At 38.8% G+C, this 27869-nt stretch overlaps 1 protein-coding gene across 10 annotated transcripts in view; it reads right to left on the reverse strand.

Moving 5' to 3' along the window:
• The window catches only part of ehbp1l1a (EH domain binding protein 1-like 1a), a 63802-nt gene that overhangs the window by 23536 nt on the left and 12397 nt on the right, over positions 1-27869 (reverse strand). For 3 of the 10 annotated variants that reach the window (XM_067579196.1, XM_067579189.1, XM_067579198.1), the window contains exons 3-17: positions 19576-19633; positions 17659-17754; positions 17468-17521; positions 17131-17309; positions 16796-16938; positions 14840-14908; positions 14010-14252; positions 9727-9906; positions 9418-9618; positions 9135-9278; positions 7174-7392; positions 6836-6895; positions 6627-6732; positions 4227-4655; positions 23-4018 (exon numbers count right to left, since the gene is read on the reverse strand). In XM_067579196.1, the coding sequence (XP_067435297.1) occupies positions 23-4018; positions 4227-4655; positions 6627-6732; positions 6836-6895; positions 7174-7392; positions 9135-9278; positions 9418-9618; positions 9727-9906; positions 14010-14252; positions 14840-14908; positions 16796-16938; positions 17131-17309; positions 17468-17521; positions 17659-17754; positions 19576-19633 (6177 nt within the window). The remainder of the gene's footprint in view (positions 1-22; positions 4019-4226; positions 4656-6626; positions 6733-6835; positions 6896-7173; positions 7393-9134; positions 9279-9417; positions 9619-9726; positions 9907-14009; positions 14253-14839; positions 14909-16795; positions 16939-17130; positions 17310-17467; positions 17522-17658; positions 17755-19575; positions 19634-27869) is intronic. The other 7 variants (XM_067579197.1, XM_067579200.1, XM_067579190.1 and 4 more) reach the window with 6 other exon arrangements.

The raw sequence follows: 27869 nt of genomic DNA on the forward strand, positions 1-27869 counted from the left end.
TTCAGCTCTGCAACTCACTCACCCTTTTTCTAGAACGGCTACTTCTGCCTCAGTTGGTATCCAAAAGCCCCGTTCATCTTTATGCATCTCCAGAGGTGAGCTCACATCATATTTTGCTTTCTTTGCATCCAGATCTAATCTGGTTGGACTGGCCTCATCCCATAACATCTCAGTCCTGCTAACTCTAGGGTATGGCTCATCCACTTGGATTTCAGAATTTGACGATGGGAAGTCTCTGACAATGGCCTTCCTGGGACATGTTGATGGATCAATTGTCAAAAGTCTTTCTTGTGCATCCTCTGGTACATCTTGGCTGGGGAATATAAACTTCATTGATCTCTCTCTGAGAGAAACTTCACAAAATGGTTGATCTTCCAGTGACAGCTGTTGACCCATCACGTTTTCAGTTTCAATTATTTTTGTTCCTGAATCCACCAATGGTAGTGTTTTAACTGGCCACCTCTGATCTGAATGGTGCACATGTGTTGATGGCACACCCGGAATAGAGGTTTTCTCTGGGCAAGATGGCACAGTGTTTACCATATTTGGAAGCCATTCTACCTCAGACTGTGGAACTGCTGTGACACCAGAACTGAGAGCAATGTTTGAACAAGAAGCTTCCAAAGAAGGAATTGCCTTCATTATATCTTTGTAAGGAGAACCATAATTTTTGTGAAATGGACAGCAGCCATGTATCCTTATCATCACTGATGGCCAGTCCCCTACTTCAGAATCAGAAACTCTTAACACTCTTGAGGGGAAACCAATGATACTTGACTTTCTTGGGCAGCATGGCAGCAACTGCACCATGTCTGGATTTTTTTCTACTATGGCATCAACAGCTTGAAGTTGTAGAGTGGATGGAAAGCCAGGGTTCAGGGCTTGTCGTGGACAGGATGGAAGCATACTCAGCATTACTTTTTTGTCCCTATATGACAGTTCCTTAGCTGTTAAGTCCTGGTAAACAACTCCATACCTTCTGTTGAATGGCTTTTCCCAAACTGATCCTCTGTCCACATGCCAGCCATCATTTTCTTTTGCACTATTCTTTGCAGGTAGACCTGGAACTTTGCCATGTTTTGGGAAAGTGGCTAGGGATTTAAACATACTGGGAGCCTCTTTCATCAAAGCTTCCACTGGTCCCTCTCCTACCTTCGAGGGAATTCCATGAATATTAGAGTGTTTGGGACAAGGTGGCAACATTGATACCATAATTCTAATTAATGCCTTTTCTTTAAAATACATCTTATGGTCATGTATTACTGACAATTTCCCTGGGTTTGTTAATGGCCTTTCCCATACTGATCTTTTGTCTGCATTCCATTCTGCTTCATCAGACTCACTGTGGGATCTAGAGGGTATTCCACAAACTCTGGAACGCCTTGGACAAGTAGGCAGCAGATCGGTCACACTTGGTATATCTACCAACGTCTGACATGGTACTGATGGAAAGCCTGGTAAACAGGTTGTCCGTGGACAGGAGGGCAATATGGATACCATATCTATTATCGTATCACAATCAAGATAGAACATATTAACATCCTCTAAATGTAATTTAACAAGAGATTTCTCCTTTGGGGGGAGCAACGACTTTCTTTCTATTTGCCACTCTAATTGTTTGACAGTGTTTTTAATTGGCATTCCAGGAATTCTGGATTCCTTCGCACAACTAGGCAATAAATTCACCATAGTTGGGCCATCAGCAAATGTCGCTGTCTGAGCAGAGGGAAACCCGGGTACACTAGCATTCTCAGGGCAAGAGGGTAACATCGCACTCATAGTTTCAACAGTGTTCTTATCAAAAGCCAAAACTGCATTTAGAATCTGCACCTCCCTTTTGATATATGGTTTCTTGAACTGTAATCTTTTATAAGCAAACCATTCCTCACAGCTGGACAAGCAAAGTTTTTGCCCAGTCTTTGAAGGCAAACCAAGGACTCCACTATGTCTGGGGCAGGAGGGCATTACATTAACCATACTCGGTTCTTGTCGTGGAGCAGAGGGTAAGCCAAAAACTTTGGCTTTTTGTGGACAACTTATCAACATATCTGCCATATGTTTAAGGCTCTCGCTGTCTTTTGCTTTCCACTGAACTATGTAAGCGTGTGTTTTCTTCTCTGGTCTCTTGTTTATTAATCTCCTTAAGGTATGCCAATCTGTGTTCTCTGAATTCTTTTGATCTTGAGATGGCATACCAGGAATTTTGGTCTGTTTAGGGCATGTAGGCACAAGACTGACAGTACTTGGTAATAGCTTCTGGGGTCCTGTAGGAATACCGAGAAGGCAACTTTTTACAGGACATGATGGCAACATGGCCACAGAACTGAGTATTTCTCCCTTTTCTAGATACTGAGCAGCAACTGGGAAAATATCTTGAATCACAACTTTCACTTTCCTTAAAGGCTTCTCCAGCAAAATATGCCTGGTCATATCCAAACCTTCAGTTTGAGCAATAATTGGCTCCTTCGAAGGTAAACCAATAACTCTGGTTTTTCTTGGGCAAGTAGGCAAAAAGTTAGCCATGCAAGGTTCTTGCCCTGGTGCAGATGAAGAATCAGGCACAGTGTGCTCTTTTCGTGGTGCAGAGGGAAAACCAGAAATGGTTGCCTTCCAGGGACAAGAAGGTAACATATTTACCATATGTTTTATTTGTTCTTTATCCACATTTAAGTTTTCCTGAACCAGAACACAGTTACTTCTCAATGATCTACCAAATTTGAATTCCCTCAAAATATGCCAGTTGTCATTATATGCAGTAACATTTTGTCTAAATGGCATACCTGCTATCCTCGACTGTTTGGGGCATGTAGGGAGAAGACTGGCCATACTTGGAGTAAATGGAGCCTTCTGCAGTGGTGCAGAAGGAAACCCTGGAATACTTGCCTTTCTAGAGCATGTTGGCAACATGGCCACCATAATTTTAATCATATTGGTATCACTAACAGCTTGCTCCTGAACAGAACAAATGTGTGAAACAAATGTTCCTTTTAACTGCAACGGTTTCTTCCACAGAGAACATCTGTCCCAAACAATCTTTTCATATCCAATTGCTGATCCAGCAGAAGCTATACCTGGAACCCTGCAAATTCTGGGACATGTGGGTAAAAGGTGAGCCATGTTTGGCTCACGTTTTAGAGCAGATGGGAATCCAGGAATACTACCAGACCTGGTGCAGGATGGTGTTAGGTCCACCATTTTTGCAATTTCTGTACTATCCCCATAAAGGGAACGAACATAATCTGAATACAGGAGTAATGGCAATCTCTTGCTGCATAACTTTTGAAACAATAAACTCCCATCATGAGTCCAAGCTATAACTTGTGACTGATGGAAAGATGGCATGCCAGGAATATTGGAATACTGTGGGCAACTTGATAATAACTGCATCATACTTGGCTCTCTCAGTGCTCCTTCCATCTGAGCTTCAGGCTGTGAAGTGGATGGTAAATGAGAATTAGAACTCCCCCCCGTACACAATGGACCAAGTTCCACCTTTGATATGTACACACTGTTTTCTTCAGTACAAACTGTAGAACTTGGTAACACAAGTTCCTGTGTAATTCTCCTATCTCTTTCACACAATGGTCTCTTATCCATAGACCAAACCGCATTTTCTGTTCCCTCTTTCTCAGTAGAATGTTCTGGAGCAGAGTCTACATCAGGCACACCAATGCTTTTTGTGGAAGAGGATGCAAAATTCAAATTAGATTCATCCATTTGCTCTGATAATGTGTTTGTTGTATGCTGCTGTACTGAGAGGAACCCAGAATGAGAATCCAATCTTGAAGTGACCTGGTCAGAGGCAGGTGTGTCGCATATGATTTTCTTATCCATAATGGGAATTGGAACAGCAGGATTGATTTTTAGAGTCTCTCTTTGTGGCTTCTTCCACTGTGAGTTTCTTACAACGGATGACTCTCCAGACTGAGCTTCTGGCGTTTTGTTCATCACCATTGAAGAAAAAGCAGAATTGCCTTCTCTGACACAAGATGACACTGAGGCAGCCATGCTCTCATTTCTAAAGGAGTAGGGGATACCAAAGATAGATGTCAGAACAAAAACACTGAAGTGCTTTAGAATTTAAAAAAAAGCCCAACCAAAATCTACAAATCTTTATTCATGATTTACTTTTCATTGCAGGAGTTTACATTGATAAGAACTTTGATGCAATTTCAACACTATTGGATGGGAGGGATGTAGCTGACAGACCACCATGCCACACTTACCCCAAATCCATTGTTACAGCTTCTTTTTTATGCCCCACTCCTATCCTCCCTATCCGTTTTGTGTCAGATGTAGCAATTTGAGGCAAGTGCAACAAAGATGCCTGGAGTGATCTGGAAATAGGTAGGGGGTTGGCAGGAGAAAGGGGCATATGTTGAACAGGCTCTGGTTGGGCTATTTGATTCCCTAACTGAAAGGACATCTTGGACAAGTGACTTCTTGGGTTAGACAGAAGCTCCTTGACTTGAAAATCAGGGTTTTGCATAGGTGGAGAAGTGAAGGGAGGGAGTGTTGGCTGGACATTAGGAAATGTCATTGTTGGCCTTGATTCTGCCTGATCCATCTTTGTTTTGGGCATCTCAAAATATTTTACCCCTGGGGCTAAGGGCGTTCTGGGGCTAAAGGGCAGAAGTGAGGCCATGCTCTCAGGTCTAAGGGACAAACAAATGAAGATAAGAGTTATGAGGTTGGAACGAAAGTCTCCACCACAGTGATGCAGTCACATCCAGAATTCCACTGAACAGCATACAAGCAAATGAGCAATGTGACATGGAGCTACATAAAATAAAATGTATATATATATATATATAGCAAAAACCAACTACAGGAGATTGAAACCAGACAGAGTCACCAATCAAACAAGCTTTTTTTTATAAATCATGGAAGGAATCACCAGGTTTTGTCAAGCAGTAGTAGCCTTTTAAAATAAAACATTCAAACAACACTGCCAGATCAGGCACTTGGTACATCAACATGAATTTCACTAGGTTTCTTTCCCCTTTGTGGGGTAAAGAATATTTCACGCACAGCTGAACAAGCAGTGTGATCATTTTTTGCCCTTTCAAGCCAAACAAATGGGGAGCTTATTTGTTTGTGGTATTAAGTATTTTAGGCCAAAGCTGCTTATCCAAGCCTTACTAGTTAATGGCAATGGCAAGCCAAAACATGCTACATTACATTAGCTACCTGATCATTGTTTACAAAGTATGAAGTGGTGCATTAAGTGTTTTTGACTGCTACAGGGAATTAAGAAGACTAAAGTAGACCCTGAAACAAACTCAAGACTGCAACATCCATCACCCAGCAGAAAAATAGAAACATGGGCATCCCTTTGCAAACCTCCTTCTTGTTAAATGTAAAATGCATGTCTGCTGTTTCCAGTCCATTTACTTCTTAAAATAACATTTGGCTCTCTTCAACAGCCACTCAATTTACTTTGGCTACACCAATCCCAGCATCAAAAAAATCACGTCTGCAAGGAGTATGCTAGGAGTTCAAGAAGATAACAATTTTATCTGTAAATCCTTCACTGTGCAAAGCATTCATTGCTGAACTTCAGTAAACCATCTCATGGCTTTTTCTTCACCTATACAAATGTTTGTTGTTGTTTCTTTAACTCTCTATTATTGTTTTATCCTTTTTTTACTGTGAAGCATTTTGTTACTTGTTTTGAAAAGTTCTATCTAAATCAAGTTATTATTATTATTATTATTATTATTATTATTATTATTATTATTATTATTATTATTACATACTTATGATTACACAGCAATCCATTCTTAGTAATACCATACATGCAATTAATGTTGGGTAAAAATACTGTAATATTATTAAACAGGAAAAATCTACCCTTGAATGCTGCAACACTGTTAAAATACACATAACAGCGATAGGCTATTCATTTCCAGAAATATTTTGTTGTTTCACTGTGCATTTTGTATATAACTGGTCAACACAAATCCACAAATCAGTTATCAAGTACTACCAGGCAAGACAAAGGAAAATTCAGTACTTAGCAAAATGCTATCACCTGCCTGTAAGTGAAAGTTAACACCTGCTGAGATATAGCTCACTAAACTAAAAAACTAAAACAATGCATTGAACTTCCTACCACGTAATACAGTAGTTGCTGCAATAACAGTGAGTAAATAAGTACAAATTTCAATGAACATATTGCAAAACATGGGGTGTATATTTAGATCATATAGTTGTCAGTCTGTTTTTTTCTACAGTAGAAAACAGAGGCAGTTATATTTGTTGAGCAATGTTGAGAGGAAACATATCAGCAGTACAGCAAAATTTTTCACACTTAAACCATCCATGTTCATGTTGTTGAAAGTATATCTTTAATATATAGTAGGAAATCACTAACTGAAGTAGAAGCATGAGGCTTGTTGATGAAAAAAAACAAAACATTTAAACCAAAAACCAAAAGCAGTAATTTGCTACATTTAATCATTAGACAACCATGTCTTGAAAACACCTTGCACCAAAAATTGATGGCATCTACAGTCACAGTGTTGGAGTACCTGAGGGTGGAGTATTCCTTACTGTCATGCCAACCACAGCAAATATTAAAAGACACCAAAACTGATAAGGGGAAGCCTTTTATATTTACTCACCCTGCTGATGCCCTGACAACCTCGATTCCAAATGGTGCATCTCTTTTATGTTCTGTAGCCCTAGATGCCTCTGGCCTCCAACTGGCAGGGGCTCTGGGATCAGGGCCTGAACAACATCATATAAAGTTAGAATTGTAGTCGTTGTAAGTCGTTGGATATACTGTAGGTTTAACTGATTGCAGTGCATTGCGTTTTGTGTTGATGCTCACTTGTAGGTGTTATACACTGGTTATCCTCTTCACTCAGTGTGCTCAACTGTCTTTTAAATTCTAAAGGGGAAAGAAAAGCATAGAGATAAAATAGATTTTACATATCAACCTGAAAGTTGATGTTTATATGCCACTATACACCAGCATGACATGTACAGTGTAAACTATAACCAAAATAGAATCAAGTGTTCAGCTGCTTTACTCTAAAATACCAGCTGGGGGAGCCATGTGCTCAGATCACTGAAAAGATGGATTTTGGATGGATTCAGTCAATCATTTGAACGCTGAACTAATCAATCAGGAACAACATAAAAATGTGTTCCTTTTTGATTCAGTACCTGGATCTTGGTCACTGGGGGAGTCTATGGCAGTTTGGGATATATGAGGCTGAGGAGGAGGAAGAGGCCCAGAGAGCACAAGAGTAGAGTGAGGACTTAGAGGAGGAAGTGAGGGGGTCTCTACTGAAGGAGTGACCTGGGGTCTCCAGGAAGGAACATATCCAGAGCCTCCCTGGTGTTTCTGCTCCAGAGACTGACCAATGGGCAGAGACGATGAAGCTGACAGGGAGGAAATGTAATAAGGCAGAGGGATGATGGGAGGGGGTGGGGGTAAAGGAGAGGGAATGGAGGGAGGCATATCAAAAACTCAAACCTAAAGTATGATATAAAGAATAGTAAGATGCTAAAAAAGGAATAGAACAAATGCAGGTTAGGGTCTTAAAAGACTGGTGATATTCTCTGTCTTTCCAAAACCAAAAATGAATTGATCTACTAACAAGTATTGCTCTGCATCAGGACCCCATTGCTTCTACAGATTGACCTCATTCAAATAAATGAGGGGGCTGTGTTTGTTGATGCAGGACGTCACGTCTGTGTTTTCCTTCCGTGTCTGTGGCACTCATCACCAAGCGACTACTGAGAACTTAAAGTTTTTCAAGTCTGTCTTAAAACAACAGTCAGGTGTCCATATGAACAGTGGAAGAGGTTTTTCCTCGCTGTAATCATTCCTCCTGTTCATACTGGATATTAAAAGATCCCCTTTAAATGTGCTTTCAATGTAAGTGATGGAGGCCAAAATCCACAGTGTGTCCACAGTTATTTTGTGCAAAAATGTATCTAGAAGTTGATGTGAAGCTTATATGAGACTTCAGCAGTCTGAGTTAGTCATATCAAGTAGATATCTGACACATTTACAGTCTTTTTAGCATCAAATTCCCTCTTTGTGTTTCCTCAGACAGTGTTTCCCTGTTGAGCTGCGGTGGAAGTATAGTAACAAAAAGAGGAACTTTGGCACTAAAAAGACTGTAACGTTGAAAGATATCTACTTGATTTGACTCATTTGGACTTTTTAAAAACTTTAAAACTACATGCACAGAAGGAGGATTGTGGATTTTGTTTCCCATCACTTACATTGTAAGTGCATTATGAAGGGATCTTCTAATGGTCAGTATGCACAGGAGGAATGATTACAGCATGAAAAACCTGTTTCAATGTTTATTAGGGCAGAACAGAAGAACACTTTGCATATCTATTTCATGAGACAGGTGCATGGAAGAGGGACTAATGAATTAGTTAGACAGTACGCAAGAGTTTGTTTACAAAGAGTTCATTTGGGCACCACTATTGTTATAAGACAGACTTCAAAAATTGTGAACCTGTCCTTTAAATCTTAAAAAATGGCTCACAAATATTTAGATTCATTGTTTCATTGTTAATTTCCTAAAACAGCTAGTCACTGTAGGTTTTAGCAAAAATTACTGAAATGGGAGGGAATAGTGTTTTTGTTGGGGACTATTTTCAGTGGTGGATTAATACACACTTGGTGCTCTAGTAAGAATTTCCGCAGTAGGACAATGTGTACACACAACTTAGTGGTAACCTAGTAGAAGGATACGTTCATTGTTGGTTTGGGTGGGTTTGGGTAAGAATATCATGAGATTTATCTGTTCGGGTTGTCAATTATTATTCTAATGTCAGATCAATCCATAAAAAGCACAATGATTCAGATACAGCATGTGAGCAAATTGGAACTCAGTGAGGATCACAACCTGATGTCTTGACGTTTTTAACTATGCTTGGTGCTGTTGGACTGTATAATACAGTGGTAATCTAGATTCTACCCAAACGCATCTTATTGCTGGACAAATCAAAGCTACAGTATATATTAGTAAAAATCAAATGAAAGAGCAGGAGAAGAGACATTGGGTTTAGATAAGAACAGAGAAAAAGAATGAAAGGACACAAGAGTACAGCATGGAGGCTCAGGTTGATAAGTTGGGTTAAAGGATGAGCAGCATTACATGGCGTCTCTATTCTCTGCTTTTTCTGCAGCACTGCCGGCTGTCCAGGATCATCACCAGAGAGATGCAGAAATTTAGGAGAGAGGGCAGGCTGTACTAGAGGGGCCTGAGATTTAGGAGGCCTCCATTCACTCAGCCAGGAAGCTGGAAAAAAAGAAGAAAAAAACATGGAAGGATAAAGGAAGAAACACAAATAAAGGCTAGTAATGGGTGTAAGAAATGGAAGGTGGGAACTAGCCTCTAAAACACCTGCCTGACCGGCACTGTATCCCTTTCCCTGTACCTGTCTCAGGGGCAGATGGCAGACTGGTGGGTCTGGTGAGGGTAGAGCCTGGCTCCCCCACAGAGGTGAGGCGGGTTTTGAGCTGTCCGGGAGCAGAAGGCGATGGTAAAGGAGGGAAGGAGCTGACAGGAGCTGAAGAGGAGGAGGAGGAGAAAGAAGAGAAGGAGGGAACACTCTGTGCTCTCCAGGCACTGGGACAGGCTGAGAGAGAAGGATGGAAAGAATGAAAAAAGTAAGAGAGGATAGTGATGAAAAATGACATTCCAATGTCATCGAGAAAGCAACTACAATTTTGAAGTGTCTTTGTACCTGTTTGTGAGGTATCAGAGACAACGTGGGGATGAAGGGATGGATCAGAGGGTGAAGAGGACAGAGTAGAAGTGGAGAGGGCTTTGGAAGGGGTGAAGGTAGAGAAAGCCTGAGCCTCTAAACCCTCAGCTGGAGAGTCACTGTGGAGGCTATGTGGCCTTCGAGGAGCTGAGACGGGCACTAAATAGATAGCAGAGTGCATACAGGAGGTAGCAGAAAGAAAATAGAAAAGAAGAGAGCAGGAACCAAAAGACAGAAAAATGGTGAGTGAAACTAAAAACACACAATGTTAACTGCCAACCAAACTACAAAAAGAGAACAGAAACAGATTGAAACAGACAAATGTGTTGATTTGTGAAAACCAACCTTATATTAAATCCATACTGCTTTATACATACTGCCTGTCTCACGCAAGGGAATAATTCAACATTTTGGGTGACGAGAGTGAGGTGAGAAGATCTAAACCACTCTCATGTATATGTGTTAAGGTCAAAGCTGGAGCATGGAGGTGGATAGCCTGGTTTAGCATAAAGACTGGAAGCAGGGGGGAACAGCTCACTTCGATCTTCGATCAAAGTTCAACAATAATCCTGCCAACACCTCTGAAGCTCACTGATTAACACGTTGTGTTATACTCATTTGTTTAATCTGTACACAAACAGAAATGTTAAAATGCTAATTAGCAGTCTTAGGGGGAGTTGCACGTTTGAACTATTCTTGATGAACAATAATGTATGCATACTCCCAGCACTTCACTGCAGTGTCTCTGGCTACGGCTCAGGTTGCTAGATACAGTTAGTAAGCACAGGCTTTTATATTGCTCTTTCTGCAGGCACAATGATACCCAACCTGGCAATCTAGCAATGTCTACAAGACTCAGACAAGCTGTGAACAGTCATTGCCTGTTATTTGGCAAGAAATAGCTCCAGCAAGTAACTCCCCCTAAAACCAGCAGCGGAGGAAGTACTCAGATCCCTTACTAAGTCAAAGTACCAATACAGTCAAATACTCTATTACAAGTAAAAGTCCGGCATGAAAAATCCTACTTTAGCAAAAGTACATCAAGTATTATCATCTTGATGTAGTTAAAGTATTGCAGTAAAAGTAGTGGTTTGGTCCCTCTGACTGATATATTATTATATATGACATCATTAGATTATTAGATGTTAGAACAGCATGTTACTGTTGTAGCTGCTGGAGGTGGAGCTGGTTTCAACTACTTTTTTATACAGTTAACTAGTTTAGTCCAGTGGTTCCCAACCTAGGGGTCAGACCCCTCCAAAGAGTCACCAGATAAATCTGAGGGGTCGTGAGATGATTAATGGGAGAGGAAAGAAGAAAAAACAAAGTTCTGATACACAAATCTGTTTTCAGAACACATAGACATGTGAAATGTGACCTCGACTACACACTGCTTTTTGTAAGACGTCAAAAGCCAAAAAAGTTGGAAACCACTGGTTTCATCTTTAACAATGTGTTGTATTTTAAAAGCTTATTATATTATCCATTGATTCAAATTTTCATCTAAAAAGTAAGTAAAGCTGTCAAATAAATGTATTGGAGTAGAAAATACAATATCTCCCTCTGAAATGTATTGGATTGGAAGTATAAAGTAGCATAACATGGAAATACTCAAGTAAAGTACAAGTACCTCAGAATTGTACCTAAGTATAGTACTTGAGTAAATGTACTTACTTTCCAACACTGCCTAAAACTATAAATTGTAATTCTTACATTTCTGTTTGTTTATAGATTAAACTAACAAAATACAGTGTTAATCAGTGAGCTTTAGCGGTGTCAATAGGTGTATTTTTTTAACTTTGCCTGGCTAGCTGTTTCCCCCTGCTTCCAGTCTTTATGCTAAACTAGGCTAACCATGTCCTGACTCCAGGTCCATACTTAATACACAACTTGTTAACAGCAATACATTGACGCAGCTCAGTTTAGCTGTTTAGTCATGGGTGACAACAATGGAAACTGAGCATTTTTGACTGTTATGGTGTATTGTGATGTTTTGTTTTGTTTTTTAATCAACTAAAATATCCATGAACCATTTACTCCATCAATGGATTTTTGTCTTTTTTAGAATAAGGCTACTGTACTGCAAGTTGGTCATGACTTAGAAATAGGTAGCTACTTAAGTCATATACTGATGCAAACAACTACATGACTTTCAGCAATATGTGTAAAAGCTGAAAGATAAAAATCAAGAAGATTTATCTCGTCAAATGTCAAAAGAGTAAGAAAGCTAAGAGGCAGAGAGTTAGGACTTTCACCCCCATGAGAAACTAATTCATCACATTTTATTATGCATCACTTTGCATGACTACTCCGCAGTAACTGACCAGTTCATGTCCATGGGGTTGTGGATCCATCACAGGTAGAAAGAACAATAAAAGCTTGCTTAAAACTGTTCAACACCTGACAAAAACATAGTTTAAAACTATTGGTACAGTCCACTTGTACAGTAATTTTGAACCAGACAGCTACCCAAAGTTTCCCGTATTATTTGGTTTGTGGGAATGTAACAGAAGAAATGAGAGAAATTAAGAAAATACCACCAAAAACAATATTCTACCAGCCCACAGGGTCTGTTACTGTACCTACATATAACATATCAGCCTTTAAAACCGATCTTTGCTCTATAGTTAAGTTTGTAGACAAGCTTACCCTTAAGAAAACAACTTTTCCTTTTCAAGACAGATCAGACCATAACTTAGAGAACAACAAACTGTATCAGCACATAGTCTGCCAGAGCAATCTATTCAACTAGACTTCACGGGCCTGGATACAGCCCTGTCAGGATGTGGATGGAAAAAAGCCAGAAGCATTTCTGCACTGACAGACAAATTTACTGTCACAAGGGACTGTCGCTGTGGAAATGGAACAGTTCATTTCAGAAATTTGGCAGAAAATTTTAAACGGATACTGATGGAGAAAATTATTCTAGGCCTGAGCAAAGCTCAACAATTCAAAATGAGGACATTCAGTCTATTCATTGCCAATAAGTGATATGATTTTCATTTCCTAACTGGACATATCACAGCAGGAGGTGTCTCATACCAGTAAAAAATGTATACCACATTACATAACTCTGGATCACAAGTTTTAAAGGCAGGCCTTGTTGTTTTTACTTAATTTCAAGAAACAAGGTTTAGATTCTTGACATTTATGCTGATTTCCTTGTGGGAACAAAATCCAGAGTTTGTTTTTGTTCCATCTTAATGTCTAACTCTATATGCCTAACAGTGATAATCCACTAAACCCCAGGACCAGCCTGCCACAGTAGATCAAAATGCATTTATTTGGATGTTTAGGTGTAAAGTCTACAATAAACTTAATGATAAACTTAATGTTAAAAGCAGTATGCTTGAAATTAAAGCTATGTCTTGTACCTTTACCTTATGTGGCCAATGTAGCATCTCCATATTACTGTAAATTCTCAATTAAAAGCTGGTATTAAAACAATAACATAGCCAGCACGAACAAATGAAGGCTGATTGTTAATTAAGTCATGGTGAAGAAATATTAAGGAGTGGAATCTGGAACCTGTACTATAATAGCTCACATGATAAATTCAGTATAATGTACATTTCCACAGCATTAATTCCATCAGTACAATAATATAACAACAGAGTCATGTCATTCTCACCACTCTGCTGCTCTCTTTCTCTTTCTGTTATTTCCAATCACTTCTCCCTTTTTTTAAGTTACATTCTATGAAACTTTACATTTCCTGCAGATGTTTCAAATTATAAGCCTACTTAAAATTAAATTAAATCACAAGTCTGGACTGGGGGGGATTATGCCCTGCAGGGTGTGATATTTTAATGTGAAAAATCTGTACAGAAAGTTTAGTTATTGACAATAGCTTAGCAGCAATAGAAAAGTGACAAATGGAAGCAATAGGGAATAATTAGCGAATAAAAACAGTATTTTTATGAGAGAAGAGAAACTCAGCAGCATGTTGTGAGTATGATATGACTGTTGGAACATGTACTGATGGTAGTGCTGTGCAAATGTAAATTACACAGAATTTAACAGCAGATTACAGCAAATCAGAAGACAGGGAGGCTTCCTTAAATATGATACGAAATGATTATAAAACAGGAGAAATTAGAAATAAAGTCTCTAATATAAGACTGTCCCAAATAAAGGTCTGGTTGTCTCTACGGTTGAGGTAAATAAAGTCCCTTGTCACTATTAAATGATGAGATATAAAATAATCTGATTCTAAAGAAACGAGAGACCACACAGGATGAGGAATATCTGATGAGCAATACCTGATCCGGCACTGGGCTGGAAGATTTTGGGAAGCGCAGGAGGGTGAGCACGTGTAAAGGCTGGCAATGAGTAGGCATAGGGGGAGGGCCGAGCCTGCTGGGTAGTGCTGGCTGGTCGTGTGTGGGTTCGCAATAAGGTAGATGGGACAGAGGGGTCTAGGGGATCAGGCAGAGGAGGGCGAGATGGGACCGAGATGGTGGAGGAAATGCCAGAAGACCTTTTCCTATCCATCTCTGAGGCTACTGGGTGAAAGATAAGAGATGAGATGAATGGAGGGCAGGGTGAAGAGCAGAAATGACGTTGAGAAAGAGATTTAAGAAATGATTGAAAGTCTTTAGAGTCTTTGGAAAGAGAGAAGCAGTAAAATGCAGAATAAAGATACACATGGAAGTGAAAATGTTGGAATGAGGTTTTGCAGTATATTTAAAGAAACAAATAAAGAAAGTAGCAGTAAAAAGAGCTGATATGAGATAATGAAAAAGGGAAGAGGAATGAGATGAAAAGTGGATTGTTGAAATGGACAGTGGCAGCATTCAGATATGCTTTAAAAGCAATAAAAGCGATAACGAGCAATAATTAAAGCAATAATATTACTACATAGTAATATCAAGAAAATCACAGAAATTGATGGCTTTAACGCACCAAAACATCAATTTTCATGTCATTTTCATGTCTTAAAAAACTATACTAGGCTACACTCATGAATATGAACAAAACTATTTTAAACAAACAAAATGAATGTTGAGGATGAAATAGTATTCATTGGGGAGGGACTTAGGTATAGACCAACTGCGAAGGTGCAAGAGTAAATCAGGGAACAGGAAGTTACCTGTGGGGCCTGATTCAACTGCAGGCCTCCAAGCCAGATCATTTATTCTTGTGGTAGAGGGGGCAGAAGCTGTTGCAGAAAAGAAAAGGAACAGCAGAGAGAAACAATAAGTGGAAAGGGAACTGAGTTTTAAATGGGAAAGAAAAGAGGAAGCATCAGTTTGAGGGAAACAGTTAAAAGAGAAATAAAAAAAGGTGAGAGGGGACATCCCTGCCTGACTCCTCACAGCAATGATACAGAGTAGAGACTGACAAAAAGCTTCTCCCACATACAGTAGCAGTGGTGTAGAGTCTTTTCCAGAATGAATCACACCTTGTTGTGTATAACTTGCAAATTGCTGTCCATACATTCCTAAACTATATCTTGTGCAGCAACACTTTATTTAGACAGATTTTGTCAGGAGCAAGTGCAGGGAGTTCTGGTGTTTGCATGCTTATGTTTATGAGGAAAATGCTTTCATTGAAATTAGAAACACAAACATAACATAACATAACATTACAACCGTTACGTTTACAACTACAGATTTAAAAAGCTAAAAATCTGGCAGGCAAAGGTATGGTATCATAAAATGAATGTAAATATGCTATGGGTCTTGATATATCACAGACACCTCTAGTCTAAAGTAACCTTAAATATGTATTACATTTATGCTTTAAATACATAAAATAGAAACTACAATAGAAGCTGAAATTTAGGCAGCCTGAACAGCAGGCTTTCTAAATACTGGACAACTCACCATAAGCTTAACTCTCATTGGCTATTAAAGCCTGATTGATACTTCATTTTGGAGCAAGGATGGATATCCACAAGTGAGTGTTTAAAAGTCAGATTACAATACAACAATATACAGGCACTTCTTTTTTGTAATTTAGACATAAACTAGCATTTTTGTTTTGTTAATTTCATTTTTATTTAAAAATGTTATTCACAATTTTTAAGAAAAGTGACCATTTTACAACTGACAAATAAGCTTGTCAGCAATCTCTAGTGAATAAACTATAGTATGTAATGGCATCACAATGTCTAAATTACCTCAAACATATCTTTTGACTGAATTTTGATTACCTATCAGTAGATACAGTACCAGTCAAAAGCCAAAACCAGTCACTTTCCCATTCCCTTGACTGAGAAAGTGTGTCCAAACTTTTGACTGGTACTGTATCTGTAATAAGATAATGATGTAATGAAATATCGGCTGATCTATCAGTCTAGTTCTTGTCTGGATATATCACAGACATATCTACCTCTAAAACAACCCCAAATTAATATTAAAATTTATTTGATCCTAACGTGTAGGTCACGTGTTATTTCTCATTGATTGGTTTCCAACTTTCAATATAACAACTAACAACTATAACAACTGAAGTTTAGTTTCTGTCTGCATCTGTGTTAATCTAAATGAAATGAAAGCAACACCCAGCTCAGTGCATGATTGGTGAGATGAGAAGAGGACCAGGCCAGTCTGACCTTCCAGTCAAGTGAGCTGACGATGCAGGAGATGAGTGGAGCGACTCCAGAGAGCATGTTGAGCTCACCAGGGTTCAGGTAAGGCCTGCATCCTTTCTTGTTTTTGGTAATCAAAGCATTCAGTTTACCAGTGCTACCTGTGCCATGACACTAACATAACTACATCTAATGTATCCTAAAATTAATATATTATCATATATACTATTTTGAAAATGGAAAAAAATAAAATGCAAAAAGGCTGCTAACTTACATTCACTGAGAGGTATTACATGCACTGTTGACATATTGTTTTGATTAGGGATGTCTGACTCACGTCACTGACACCCAATTCTTAAGGATATATGGACCTCAGCCTGCAGATGTCAGGTTGTAAATATTAATTACGGTCACTTAAATCAGCCTCGCCCCATCACCAAATCATTTGTCATTAAGCTCAACTCAGGTCAGGATTTCATCTCTGAATGCCAGAGGGAAAGATCAGCCTCTTACCAGAAGCAGCAGCAGCTTGTCCAGTTCCAAAGCTGGCCCTCCTTTCCTCGCCTTCATCATCACTGTCATTAAAATCATCTAGATTGCCAATGTCACTCTGTTTCATACTCATTAGACTGGCCAAACTCTGCATGTCCTCATCTCTGTGGAGACAAAGAATCCTCTTAAACATTACATGTACAAAAATAATAACATCCAGAAACATCAATATTGGTCTTAAAAAAGATTTTGGATCCTTGTTTCAACTACTGATTTAAGTTCTGGCATACAACTTTACAGCTTTGCATATACACCTGCAGAGTGATTACTATGATGCTGCTGAGCTGATGACTTACGTGGCTTTGCCTTCCTTGAGAAATATACAAGACAGGTTCAGTTTCAGCGTTGCTTCTACCACTTTAGCAGACAGCGGTTTGAGCTTCAATTTTATATCATACTGGGCCGGCGTGGCATTGGCATACTTCTTCATATTGACATCAGCTGATGCCAACACCTTCCTACGGCCTTTTGTCTCCTGACAGGTGAAACAAATGGACAAGAGTGTCAAACTTGAACAAGGGAGAATCCCTTTTTCCTGAGAATCAATTCTCTGTCAGAGTTTTCCAATAAAAGAGTTACCTAATAAATAAAATTAAACCAGGCTAAAAGATAAGAGAGAAATGGCAGACTCACATTTTCAATGACAAAAGTCCAATCCTTGTCCTCAAACTCCTCTGCCGTAGGTTCCTGTTGACAGACAAATCATTTCTAGATACCTTAGCCATACTGTTGCCCACCCACATTAATAACTGAGCTATGCGTTTCCCTTTTATAATCCAAAATATTCATTAAATGCTACAAACTTTTAACTTTAAACTTCATACCTTGAAGAGTGTAACAGTGATGTCCAAACACTCTGGGACCTGCCAAATCACCAGGCCTCTATAGGGGTTCTTTATCCCCGGCTGCCAGCTGTGGAGCTGTCGGAAAAGGTAACACAAATAAGGTATGAATCAACAAGAAAGATTCATACCAATTCATTGCCCCGACTTAAGCTGATTATGCAAGCATCTTTTACCTTAAGCAATATCTAGTGTCCAAGTGGACACCAGACTACTCTGGTGTACGGGTGGTGCCAGAGGAAAGCACACACCAATAAAAATAGGATTCATTACCTGGGGACCATGAATCTAACCATTAGTTATCTTGTAGGCCTACAACAAAAAATCTATGCTGAAAGAACACCTACTAGCTCTTTAGAGATTTCAACTGCATCTCACAGTCTTCAGTGAATGATGGTGTAGTATAGAATTTAGGTTACATGATAACAGGTGGTCATACAGTATATGGATGGAGATGGTAACTCCTGTCTGATCAAAGATAGTCTCTACTGTCAGATGTGAATGTCCTCCTAGATCTTTCGCCACTCGTCCAGTGACTCCTGCTCGATGACCTTTCACATCTTCTCAGTGGATGCTGTGAGTGGTTTTGGTCTAATGTTCACAGACAGGTGGCGTTCTTGTCCAGGGTCCTTGCTGTTTCACTGATGTAGTGTTCCCCACAGCTGTCACATGTGTTGTCACAAGCCCATTTCATGCTGTGGCTCATGAGGTATAGCGGGTTGTCCACTAACTTCAGGGTTGGCTTCGATCCCAAGCTCTTCCTGTCCATGTGTCGAAGTTTCCTTGAGCAAGACACTGAACCCCAAGTTGCTCCCAATGGTCAGGCCATGACCTTGCATGCTCCACAGCAATCAGTGTGTGGGTGTGAATGGGTTCATGATAGGCAAAAATTGTTTTGCACTTAGTCTGTTAAGGTATAAAGGTGCTATATAAGAGTGTTCCATTTACCATTTCAGAAATGCACCCTTCTATGTCAATCTAACATTTAACGTAAGAGAAATACGCGTCTTATTTCACCTTCTTACTTTCTTACAATAATTTTATATCTCAATCATCATCTCTTATACACAAATGCACAAAATCAGTTTTATAAACTAGGAAACACTGTGTCTCTGCTCACTCTCGTGCAACAGGTGCAAAATATCATATGAGCATGCAGCTCCTTATGTAAATGTCCTGTCATGTCTGAGTACAGCCAAAAGGAACATTGAAGTGAAAGACTCCTACTATATGTCTGAATGACAAAAGGCATCATATAACAGAAGCCGAGCAGAGATCTTGAGGTGTTGTATGGTTTGTTGTACTGTAAGTGTTGACTCTTTGTGACTTGAAGACTCTGGTTAGATGAGCTGACAGTCCAATCATGTATGAGTGCTGGTCTTAAGTTTAATCATTCACTCTTTGTATCCATTGACTCAGACCTGCTGCACCTCCTTGTCATTCCTCCTCCTCATTGATGAAGTGTTCTGTGTAGGAGGGTCCTCGCCACTTCTGTTTCATGTTATAAGTGGCTTTGAAAAGGAATTACAATGTCTCCATATGCGACCACTCTTTGTCACATGACATCTGAGCCAGTTCCATTCACTGAAGAAGACCATGAGATGCAGTTGAAAGGTCAAGAGTGAACTTCCATGCTCAAATTAGATATCTTGTACAAAATGAACAATCAAGCCTGTGAAGGACACTAGAAGAAAGGGTTATGTTGTGAACAAAGGACAAATTTTGGCCGAAGGATCAAGGGGTCCCCACAATTTGAAGATTTAATCATATTTCAACCATTAAAGTCAACAACTTTTTTCATAGCATTTTAACAATTTCTTCTCAAGGAACCTTACAGAGACAATTCTTTTTTTGACAGCTTATAAATACATTTCATCTCATTCTCCTTCCTTTTGTTACCTTTGTGCTGTGACGTCTGTTTCTCCTGATCCACACCACTCTTAGTTTATCTGGCTGCCTGGAATCACAGCAGAGGATAAATAACATTTCAGTTTTTCTGTGTACATCTTCATCAAGAACAACTTTCATCACCACTTACTGTACATTAGCATCAATGTAACATACAGACATTGTATCCAAAACTATTTCCACAGAAAGACAGATGTGTTACAAGTTTCAAAGGATGTTTCAGTTCCTTTTACAGTTTGACTGTTAAACCCTTGAAGGGGAAAATTAATCTCTACAGTGAATAGTGTGACGACATTTGATCATAATCAGTGTGATGATGGTAACTACGAGACTAGGGCTCCATCTGAATTCTTTGTTCATTCATTCACTATTCTCTACATAATAACAATAGTTAACTCTTTAGAGAGCAGGAAAATTGAGATTTTTGACATTTATTAATTCTAAACATTTTTCATCATTGACACTGATTGTTAAAGAAAAGAAATGCACGTTATTGTTGCACTATGTATGTTTTAATGGCACTACTGGCTATTTACACTTAAATAGTCTCAAATAAAATAGGTAAAAGTAAGTACAGTATATGAGGTAGCACATAGTGAGTGATTTTGGCTGTATGTTGGCACAGCATTGCTTTGAGCTAAGTGCTAACATCAGTATGTTAACATGCTAATAATGACAATGTGAACATGCTCACATTTAGAAGGTAAAGTTTAAACTGGTCACTATGTGAGTTTACTGGGTTATAACCTGACTTGGATAAGTGAAAAAAGTGAAGTTTATCACACAATGGTGCTAGATGAAAAGCTCATTTCATAATTCATCCTAAGGAGAATATGAATTTACAAAAAATCTTGGTAATCAATCCAGAAGTTGTTGAGACATGTCACTTAAAACTACAAATGTCAACAATTGGCGCTACAGGATCACTAAAGTCATTAGGGTTCATCCTCTGGGGAATGTAAATGGCTGTACAAAAGTTCATGGTATTCCATCCATTAGTTGCTGAGATATTTCAGTCTGTATCAAAGTGGTGGACCAACCAACCGAAATTCCCATCCCTAGAGTCCCTAGCATGGCTTGAACAAAACACTGCTTTCCAGAAAGTACAAGTGAAGAATTTTCATCTGTCTTTCTTTGGCTCTTTAATGGGACATAAAGGCCCATTTAGCACTTCAACAGAGACATTTATCATATTCTGTGCTCTTACTTATTTTCTGCTCATCTGTGTGTCCTCTTACTATTCTTTCATGGCTGCATCAACCCATTTTACCCAGAGCAATCAGGACATTTCATCTAATTTCATTTACTCTAATAATGGGGTCTGAGGTGGAGCACAGGCAGTACACCATCAGGAGATGATAGCTTGTCAAAAACAGGCCCAAAAGCACACAGCATACACACAAGCCCATCTGTGTGCTTTCAAAACACTGAAGTGAAGGTCTCAGCCAGGAGAAAATGAAAATCTTGTGACTGTGTGAGCATGCACTCAGTGACACTGAGTACCAATTCTTTGGATAGACAGCTGTATTTGGATGTGTGTTTGTGTGTGTGATATTAGAATCACTGTAAACACAGTAATGTATAGATTGTAGGAGACCCTAGACATGTTGAGAGTGTTCACCAGTCTTACTTTCTAGTCACTTCAGTCCACACAATAAAATATTAATTTGTGATTGATGGGTAGGAGTCCCTTAAAATCATATATTAGGACAATTTAACACAGTTTGTTTAAAGGGTAATTTTGGATTATTACAAGTTATTTCGGTCTTATTTTTGTAGTTCTGGCCCTCATTCCTATTGGTAATAATAACTGCTGAGATCTGATGGGGCAAGAGACTTGGATGGATTACTGAAGGGGCCTACCAGGCACTGGCCCAGGCGCTAAAGGGTCAGGGGACAGCAGCAGCAAGAGCTTTTATTGAAGTCTTACTAGCAGTCTGTATTGTAAAGTCACAAAATGTATTAAAAGCTGGACAGCACATATTAACTACAGAGGGCCTCCATTAAAATCAGTGAAGCAATTTAAATGTTTGACAACAGAATATCTGTGCTTTAAGAGCATATAACATATAATATAACCTTTTACAGCCCTGTGTCCTTGGACCCATTGTCATAATCAATCCATAGGAAAACAAGCAGTCAGATAATAGGCCTTTCTTAATAGAGAGTATACCAAGTTCAGACTTGCATACTTGGGAGTTCAAACTTGGCAAGTTCAACTCAGGAGTCCAAACTGTAGAGGACAGGAGGACGTAGTATACCTGACTGTACTGTGACAAAATAACCTCAACTCAGAGGTCCAGGAACAGACTGTTTCAGAAGGAAAAAAAACCTAATCAACAGTGAGATTCAGATTATTTTCTCCAATCTTTAATGTATATTAAAAATCCAATCTGTTATGAATATTAAAAAAAATAAAATAAAGTTTAATGTAGACTGCTGTTGTTCTGTTCAATAAAAACATAAAGCTTCACTTTACCCTCAGACAAACTAAAGTGGCAGCAACAAATATGAGATTTCATCTGTGAATGTCAAAATTTATCTCACAAAAGGAATTATATAACAACATGCTACAGAAAATGGGAAATGACCAAAGGTCTGCAGAGATCAGGCTGTTCTCCCCAGGATGACAATGGACATTGACAAGCAAATTTCCAAATAGGCATTACTTAAATAAACTGACCACATATTGTAAATCTAATTGGTTACTTTCGTACTTGAAAAAATATCAAAAGTTAATAATGTGACATAGTAGTAGTCCTGGCTTGACTCAAAATATCCGTCATCGCCACCGGCTGGCACAAAATGCATCCTGGGATACTTGGCTGTCCCAAGTCCACACAAGTCAGCTCCAACAGTATGCTCCAGCAAGAACACTTCCCGTCATTTGAACTGTACTTGGATAGATGCAGACTTTGAATTAGAACAGAACTTGGACTGTGACTGTTGACATTTCACAAGAACGCAGACTGAGAAACAGACTGACGTACAGGGGTGGCCAATACAGATAACATTTTCATATAGATTTGCAATATATTGAATTTTACAGCAAAAGTTTTACAGTGAAAGTTTCTGGATAAAATACGCAGAAAGGAACATCTGTTACTGGCTAATCCAGCTAATTAAATACCTGGCACATCATATTGATGCAACAATTCTCTAAACCTAGTATTACCATGTCACACAACTTAACTGTACTGTTTTTACTAAACTGCAAAAAATCACTGTCTGTTGTTAACCTCCATCACAGTTTACAGACACTCTTTCTGCTTCAATTTTGACCTTCTGTACCTACTGTCATTGTGCTCACAGTATTTCAATATAATGAGGGATTATTAGCAACATTTCAGGTGATAAAAATGGTAATACATTTTATTTAGAGGCGCCTTTCATGACACTAAAGGTCAACTTACATCATGTAAGATGAGTCTGAAGGAGGTCTGCGAGATAAACGGGATAGATTATGTAGAGCTTTAAATATTAATAATAATATTTTAAATCAGCAGGGGGAGTGACATGTTCAGTGGATTTTGAGCGTGTAATAATCCATGCTACAGAGTTCTGGGTGAGTTGAAGTTGGAGATGCCTGCCAGGATCACATTGCAATAGACAATGCGTGACATGACCAAGGCACTGACTAAGACTTCCATGGAGTGTTGCATTCAAGAAGGGCATAGTCTGGACATGTTTCACAGATGGAACAAAGCAATCCGGGAGACACTGTTTATATGACTGGAGAAAGAGAGGGTGCTGTCTAGGATAACACCACGGCACTTAACCTATGTGGAGACTGGTATGGTGGCTTCAGCAATGGGGAGTGAACAAATATTAGTTTTAGCGAGTGTAGATTTAGTGCCAATGAGTAGCAGCTCGGTTTTAGTACTGTGGAGTTTTAGGTAGGTAGGTGTCATCCATATCTGTAAATCATGGAGACAAGCAGTGAGGGTATTCGAGGGGAGAGTAGAAGTGGGCTTAGTGGACAATTAAAGCTGTGTATCATCAGCATAACGGTGAAAATGGAAACCATAGTCCCAGACAATGTTGCCAAGAGGGAGCAGGTAAATAATAAACAGGAGTAGTCCCAACTCTGAACCCTGTGGAACTCCATGGTGGACTATGGAGCTTTCTGACTGGTAATTCTGAATCTGTATAGAACGTGTACTGTCTGCAAGGTAGAAGGCAAACCACTGATACTCAGTACCCCTGACTCCAATGCTAGCCAGATGATCCATGAGGTGTTGATGGGATATGATTTCAAAGGCTGCGGTGAGGTCAAGGAGGATAAGGATGGAGAGTAGACTGGAATCAGGTTGTTGGTGATCTTAACCAGGGCTGTTTCTGTGTTATGTTTGGGGCGAAAGTCAGATTGGAATTGTTCAAAGAGATTTTTGTTATCAAGGTTGATCTGGAGCTGGGATGCAACTACCCTCTCAAGAATTTTGGAGATCAATGGCAAATCGGAGGTGGTGCTCTGATTTTTAGTTTGACCTCCAAATAAAATGATTCATATCATCTGGATAAACTCTTTTTTTTAACAACCTGTCCGAACGCATGACTGCTCATGCTGCTTGACCCAGCAGACCTTAATCCAGATCTCAGCAAATAATTACAATAACTGAACTGAAATTATGGGCTAAACTCTGAAAATAAATTGAATAAAATTGCATTTGTTAGATATGGCATGTATAGATTGAATACTTTTGCAAAATATATATTACTGGAAATTTCAATCTAAAAGGTATTGTAACAGTATTATCAATAGTGGCCCTTAAAGACTCCTTTTTGTCAAACCCTTGTGGGAACAGTAAGCTTAGGCCTTCTTCTCATGTTGCATGAGCCTCATAAGTAATGTGTGGATTGGTGAGAAAGGTTATGAGAGAGAGAGAGAGGAGTGACAGTGAAAGAGAAAGAGAGGGAGAAAACAGAAATAGATGTCTGCTACGCTGAACTTCAGAGAAGCTTAAGCAATCCTACACCTGCTGCACTATCTATCATAGAGATGCTTCAATAGTGTTTTTAGCTCCAGTGGTGTGTAGATGAGTGCGTTGCAGAGTTTGATTTCTTAAAACAGAAATGCACCCCACACATGCTTACATAACACACTCATATCAGACCTGGTGGCTGCAAATATAACTCAAGTGTTTGTTTTCAGGTGTTTGAAGTACAAGGTGTTGGAGCTTCACCATATGAGGGAGTGCTGGATGTGTAAGGGAAGTTGTTGATCACACGACTTCTAAATGGTAATCCCAGGCTGTCTAAACCCTCTGCTACTCCTCTGCCCTTTGAATGCGAGAGGTTTTGACTGATCAGTTCAGGAAGATAGCCCGTCTAACTGATCTACATTTCACACATTCTTGTCATAGACTGTAGAAAGCACAAACATACTCTGTGATGTCACCCATGACCTGTAGTTCTTTCTCAGTTTTAAAGCCGTCACTGTCATGATCTAGCCACACAGGTGTTTTCCCTTATTCTACCTGATTCACCTTTGTGTTAGGACTTCGATTGATCACTGTACTATCAGCTTTCCTGCAGCTGAAAAAAACACAGCCTCCTGATTAATTTCAATGAGACCACTGATTTGGAACAGTGTGGGTGCCAATGTTGACAACGTCGGCAAAAATAAAAAGAGTTGTCAAGCAAAAAATTGGAACAATGTAATCCTACTGTTTACTGCACAATTTTTGGAGTTGGGAGACAAAATGATTAGTAGTAGTAGTTTTATACACCAGTGTGCAGTGTTTTGGCATCAGATTACACAGGCTGCCAGTTGGTCTTAGAATTGATTTTAAGATCCAACTCATTAGATTTAAAGCACTTCATGGCCTGGTCTCAGATTACATCTCTGAGCTACTCTTCCTTTATCAACCTGCTTGAGGTCGTCAGACAGGACTTCCTGGCTGCTCCTAAAGCAAGGTCGAGGACTAGAGGAGACAGAGCTTCCTCTGTCAGGGCACCACTGTTATGAAATTACATGCAAATTCAGTATCTTCTTTAAAGTCACCTCTGAAAACTCACTTTTATCATAAGGCTTTCTTACAATCTTCATTTATTGATTTATTTATATTTGATTTTACAGATATATGTGGGAATGTGTGTGTATTTGGCATTTTATTCTGTCTTTTGTTCCTTTTAAGTCTGCCTTGTAAAGTACTATAAGTGCTATATAAATAAACTTTATTTTTATTATTATTATTATTATTATTATTATTATTATTATTATTATTATTATTATTATAAGCCTTAAAGGCTCATTTCTGTTTATTAAAACCAGCCATCATTTCTAATGTTACTGAGATCTAGAACAAGGTGGCATCACTTAACACAGTTTACAGGTCTAGAAACACAAGCAGTCAGACGATCAGACAGGTTGAAAACAAAGAGGTTAGTCAAACTGGAAATGAAGGTAGCAGAAGGTAACAAAATATTACCCAAACTGTCTGCTCTAAACATCCATCACAGTTTACATATCCACTTCCTGCTTCAACTTTGACCTACTGTACCTACTGTAGTCCTTTTTCACAGCAGACATTTTGACTTGACATAATAGCAAAAATTATGTCTCTGTTCTATTCAAGTGTCCCAGAAAGTAATGACAGTGTGACAATGAACCAGCATGCACAATACCAGGACCCTGAAAATGAAACAGTTAAATGGAATTCAGCCATCATTCATTTGATTATTTAAACCTGTGTTTTTCCTACTGTTACATGTCAAAATATCTGCTGTGAAAAAGTCTATGTAGGATTATTAGAGATATTTCAAGCGTTTCAGTTTGACCTCAAAATGGTTTAGATAATCTCTATAAACTGTTGGCTTGTTTGAACCTGATCATCTGACTGATCAAGTTTCTTACCCTGTTGGACCTATTTTTAGTAATGTCACTGTGTCACTGTTACCTGAGCTCAACAATTACAATGTTATCATACCCAATAGAGACAATAGGTAAATCTATGGTGGAATCTGTGGGGGAAGAAGTACTCAGATCCTTTACCTAAGTAATAGTACCAATACAGCAATATAAAAATACTCCATTACAAGTAAAAGTCCTGCATGACAAATCCTACTACAGTAAAAGTACATAAGTATTATGAGCTTGATGTAGTTAAAGTATTGCAGTAAAAGTAGTGGTTTGGTCCCTCTGGCTGATATATTATTATATATGACATCATTAGATTATTAATAGTGAAGCATCAGTGTTAGAGCAGCATGTTACTGTTGTAGCTGCTAGAGGTGGAGCTAGTTTACACTACTTTATATACAGTTAGCTAGTTTAGTCCAGTGGTTCCCAACCTAGGGGTTGGGCCCCTCCAAAGGGTCATCAGATAAATCTGAGGGTTCGTGAGATGATTAATGGGAGAGGAAAGAAGAAAAAACAAAGTTCTGATACACAAATCTGTTTTCAGTTTTTAGACTTTTTCTCTAATCTTTGATTTTTGCTGAAATATTGGATCATTTGAACATTTATTGAAATGAAAGCATGTGAGAAGTTTAGAGGGAAAAATCACTATTTGGTGGAGCTGTTAACAACTCATAGACATGTGAAATGTGACCCCGACTACACACTGCTTTTTGTGAGACGTCAAAAGCCAAAAAGTTTGGAAACCACTGGTTTCATCTTTAACAATGTGTTGTATTTTAAAAGCTTGTTATATTATCCATTGAGTCAAATCTGCATCTGAAAAGTAACTAAAGCTGTCAAATAAATGTAGTTGAGTGGAAGTATACAGTAGCATCAAATGGAAATATTCAAGTAAAGTACAAGTATTTTAGTTTTTAAACTTTATACTTTAAACACCTTTGTCATTATTATTTTATTAGTGAAGAAAGTTTGGTGACTTCTGGTAATTACCAAAACAGCTTGCCCATTTTACTAATCTGAGCACATGTCTCATCAGCCAGAATAAAAGAATAAACATCCATCTCTGCACTGTTCAGCAAGACATTCATGATAGCCTGTAAAAACAGAATTGCCCATTGTAGTGGTAGCAGTGTTAGCTGTACATGTATTAGAGGTAGTATTAATGGTTGCAGTTTGGTGGTAGCAGTTTTAATTATACAAATAGTAACAGCAATAGTTACAATATTTGTTGTAGCAAATACAGAAGCAATACTAGAAGCAGGAATAGTAGTAGTAGGAGCGGCAATAGGAGTAGTAGTATCAGCAGCAGTATTGGTAGTAGCTTTAAAAGCAGTGGTATTACTGATGGTAATAGTGGCAATATTAGTATTGGTAGTAGTGGTAGCAGCAGCAGTTGTAGGAGTAGCGCAGTAGTAGCAGAGTA

This window comes from Thunnus thynnus, chromosome 22 (genome assembly GCF_963924715.1).
Source record: "Thunnus thynnus chromosome 22, fThuThy2.1, whole genome shotgun sequence".
Classification (NCBI taxonomy): domain Eukaryota; kingdom Metazoa; phylum Chordata; class Actinopteri; order Scombriformes; family Scombridae; genus Thunnus; species Thunnus thynnus.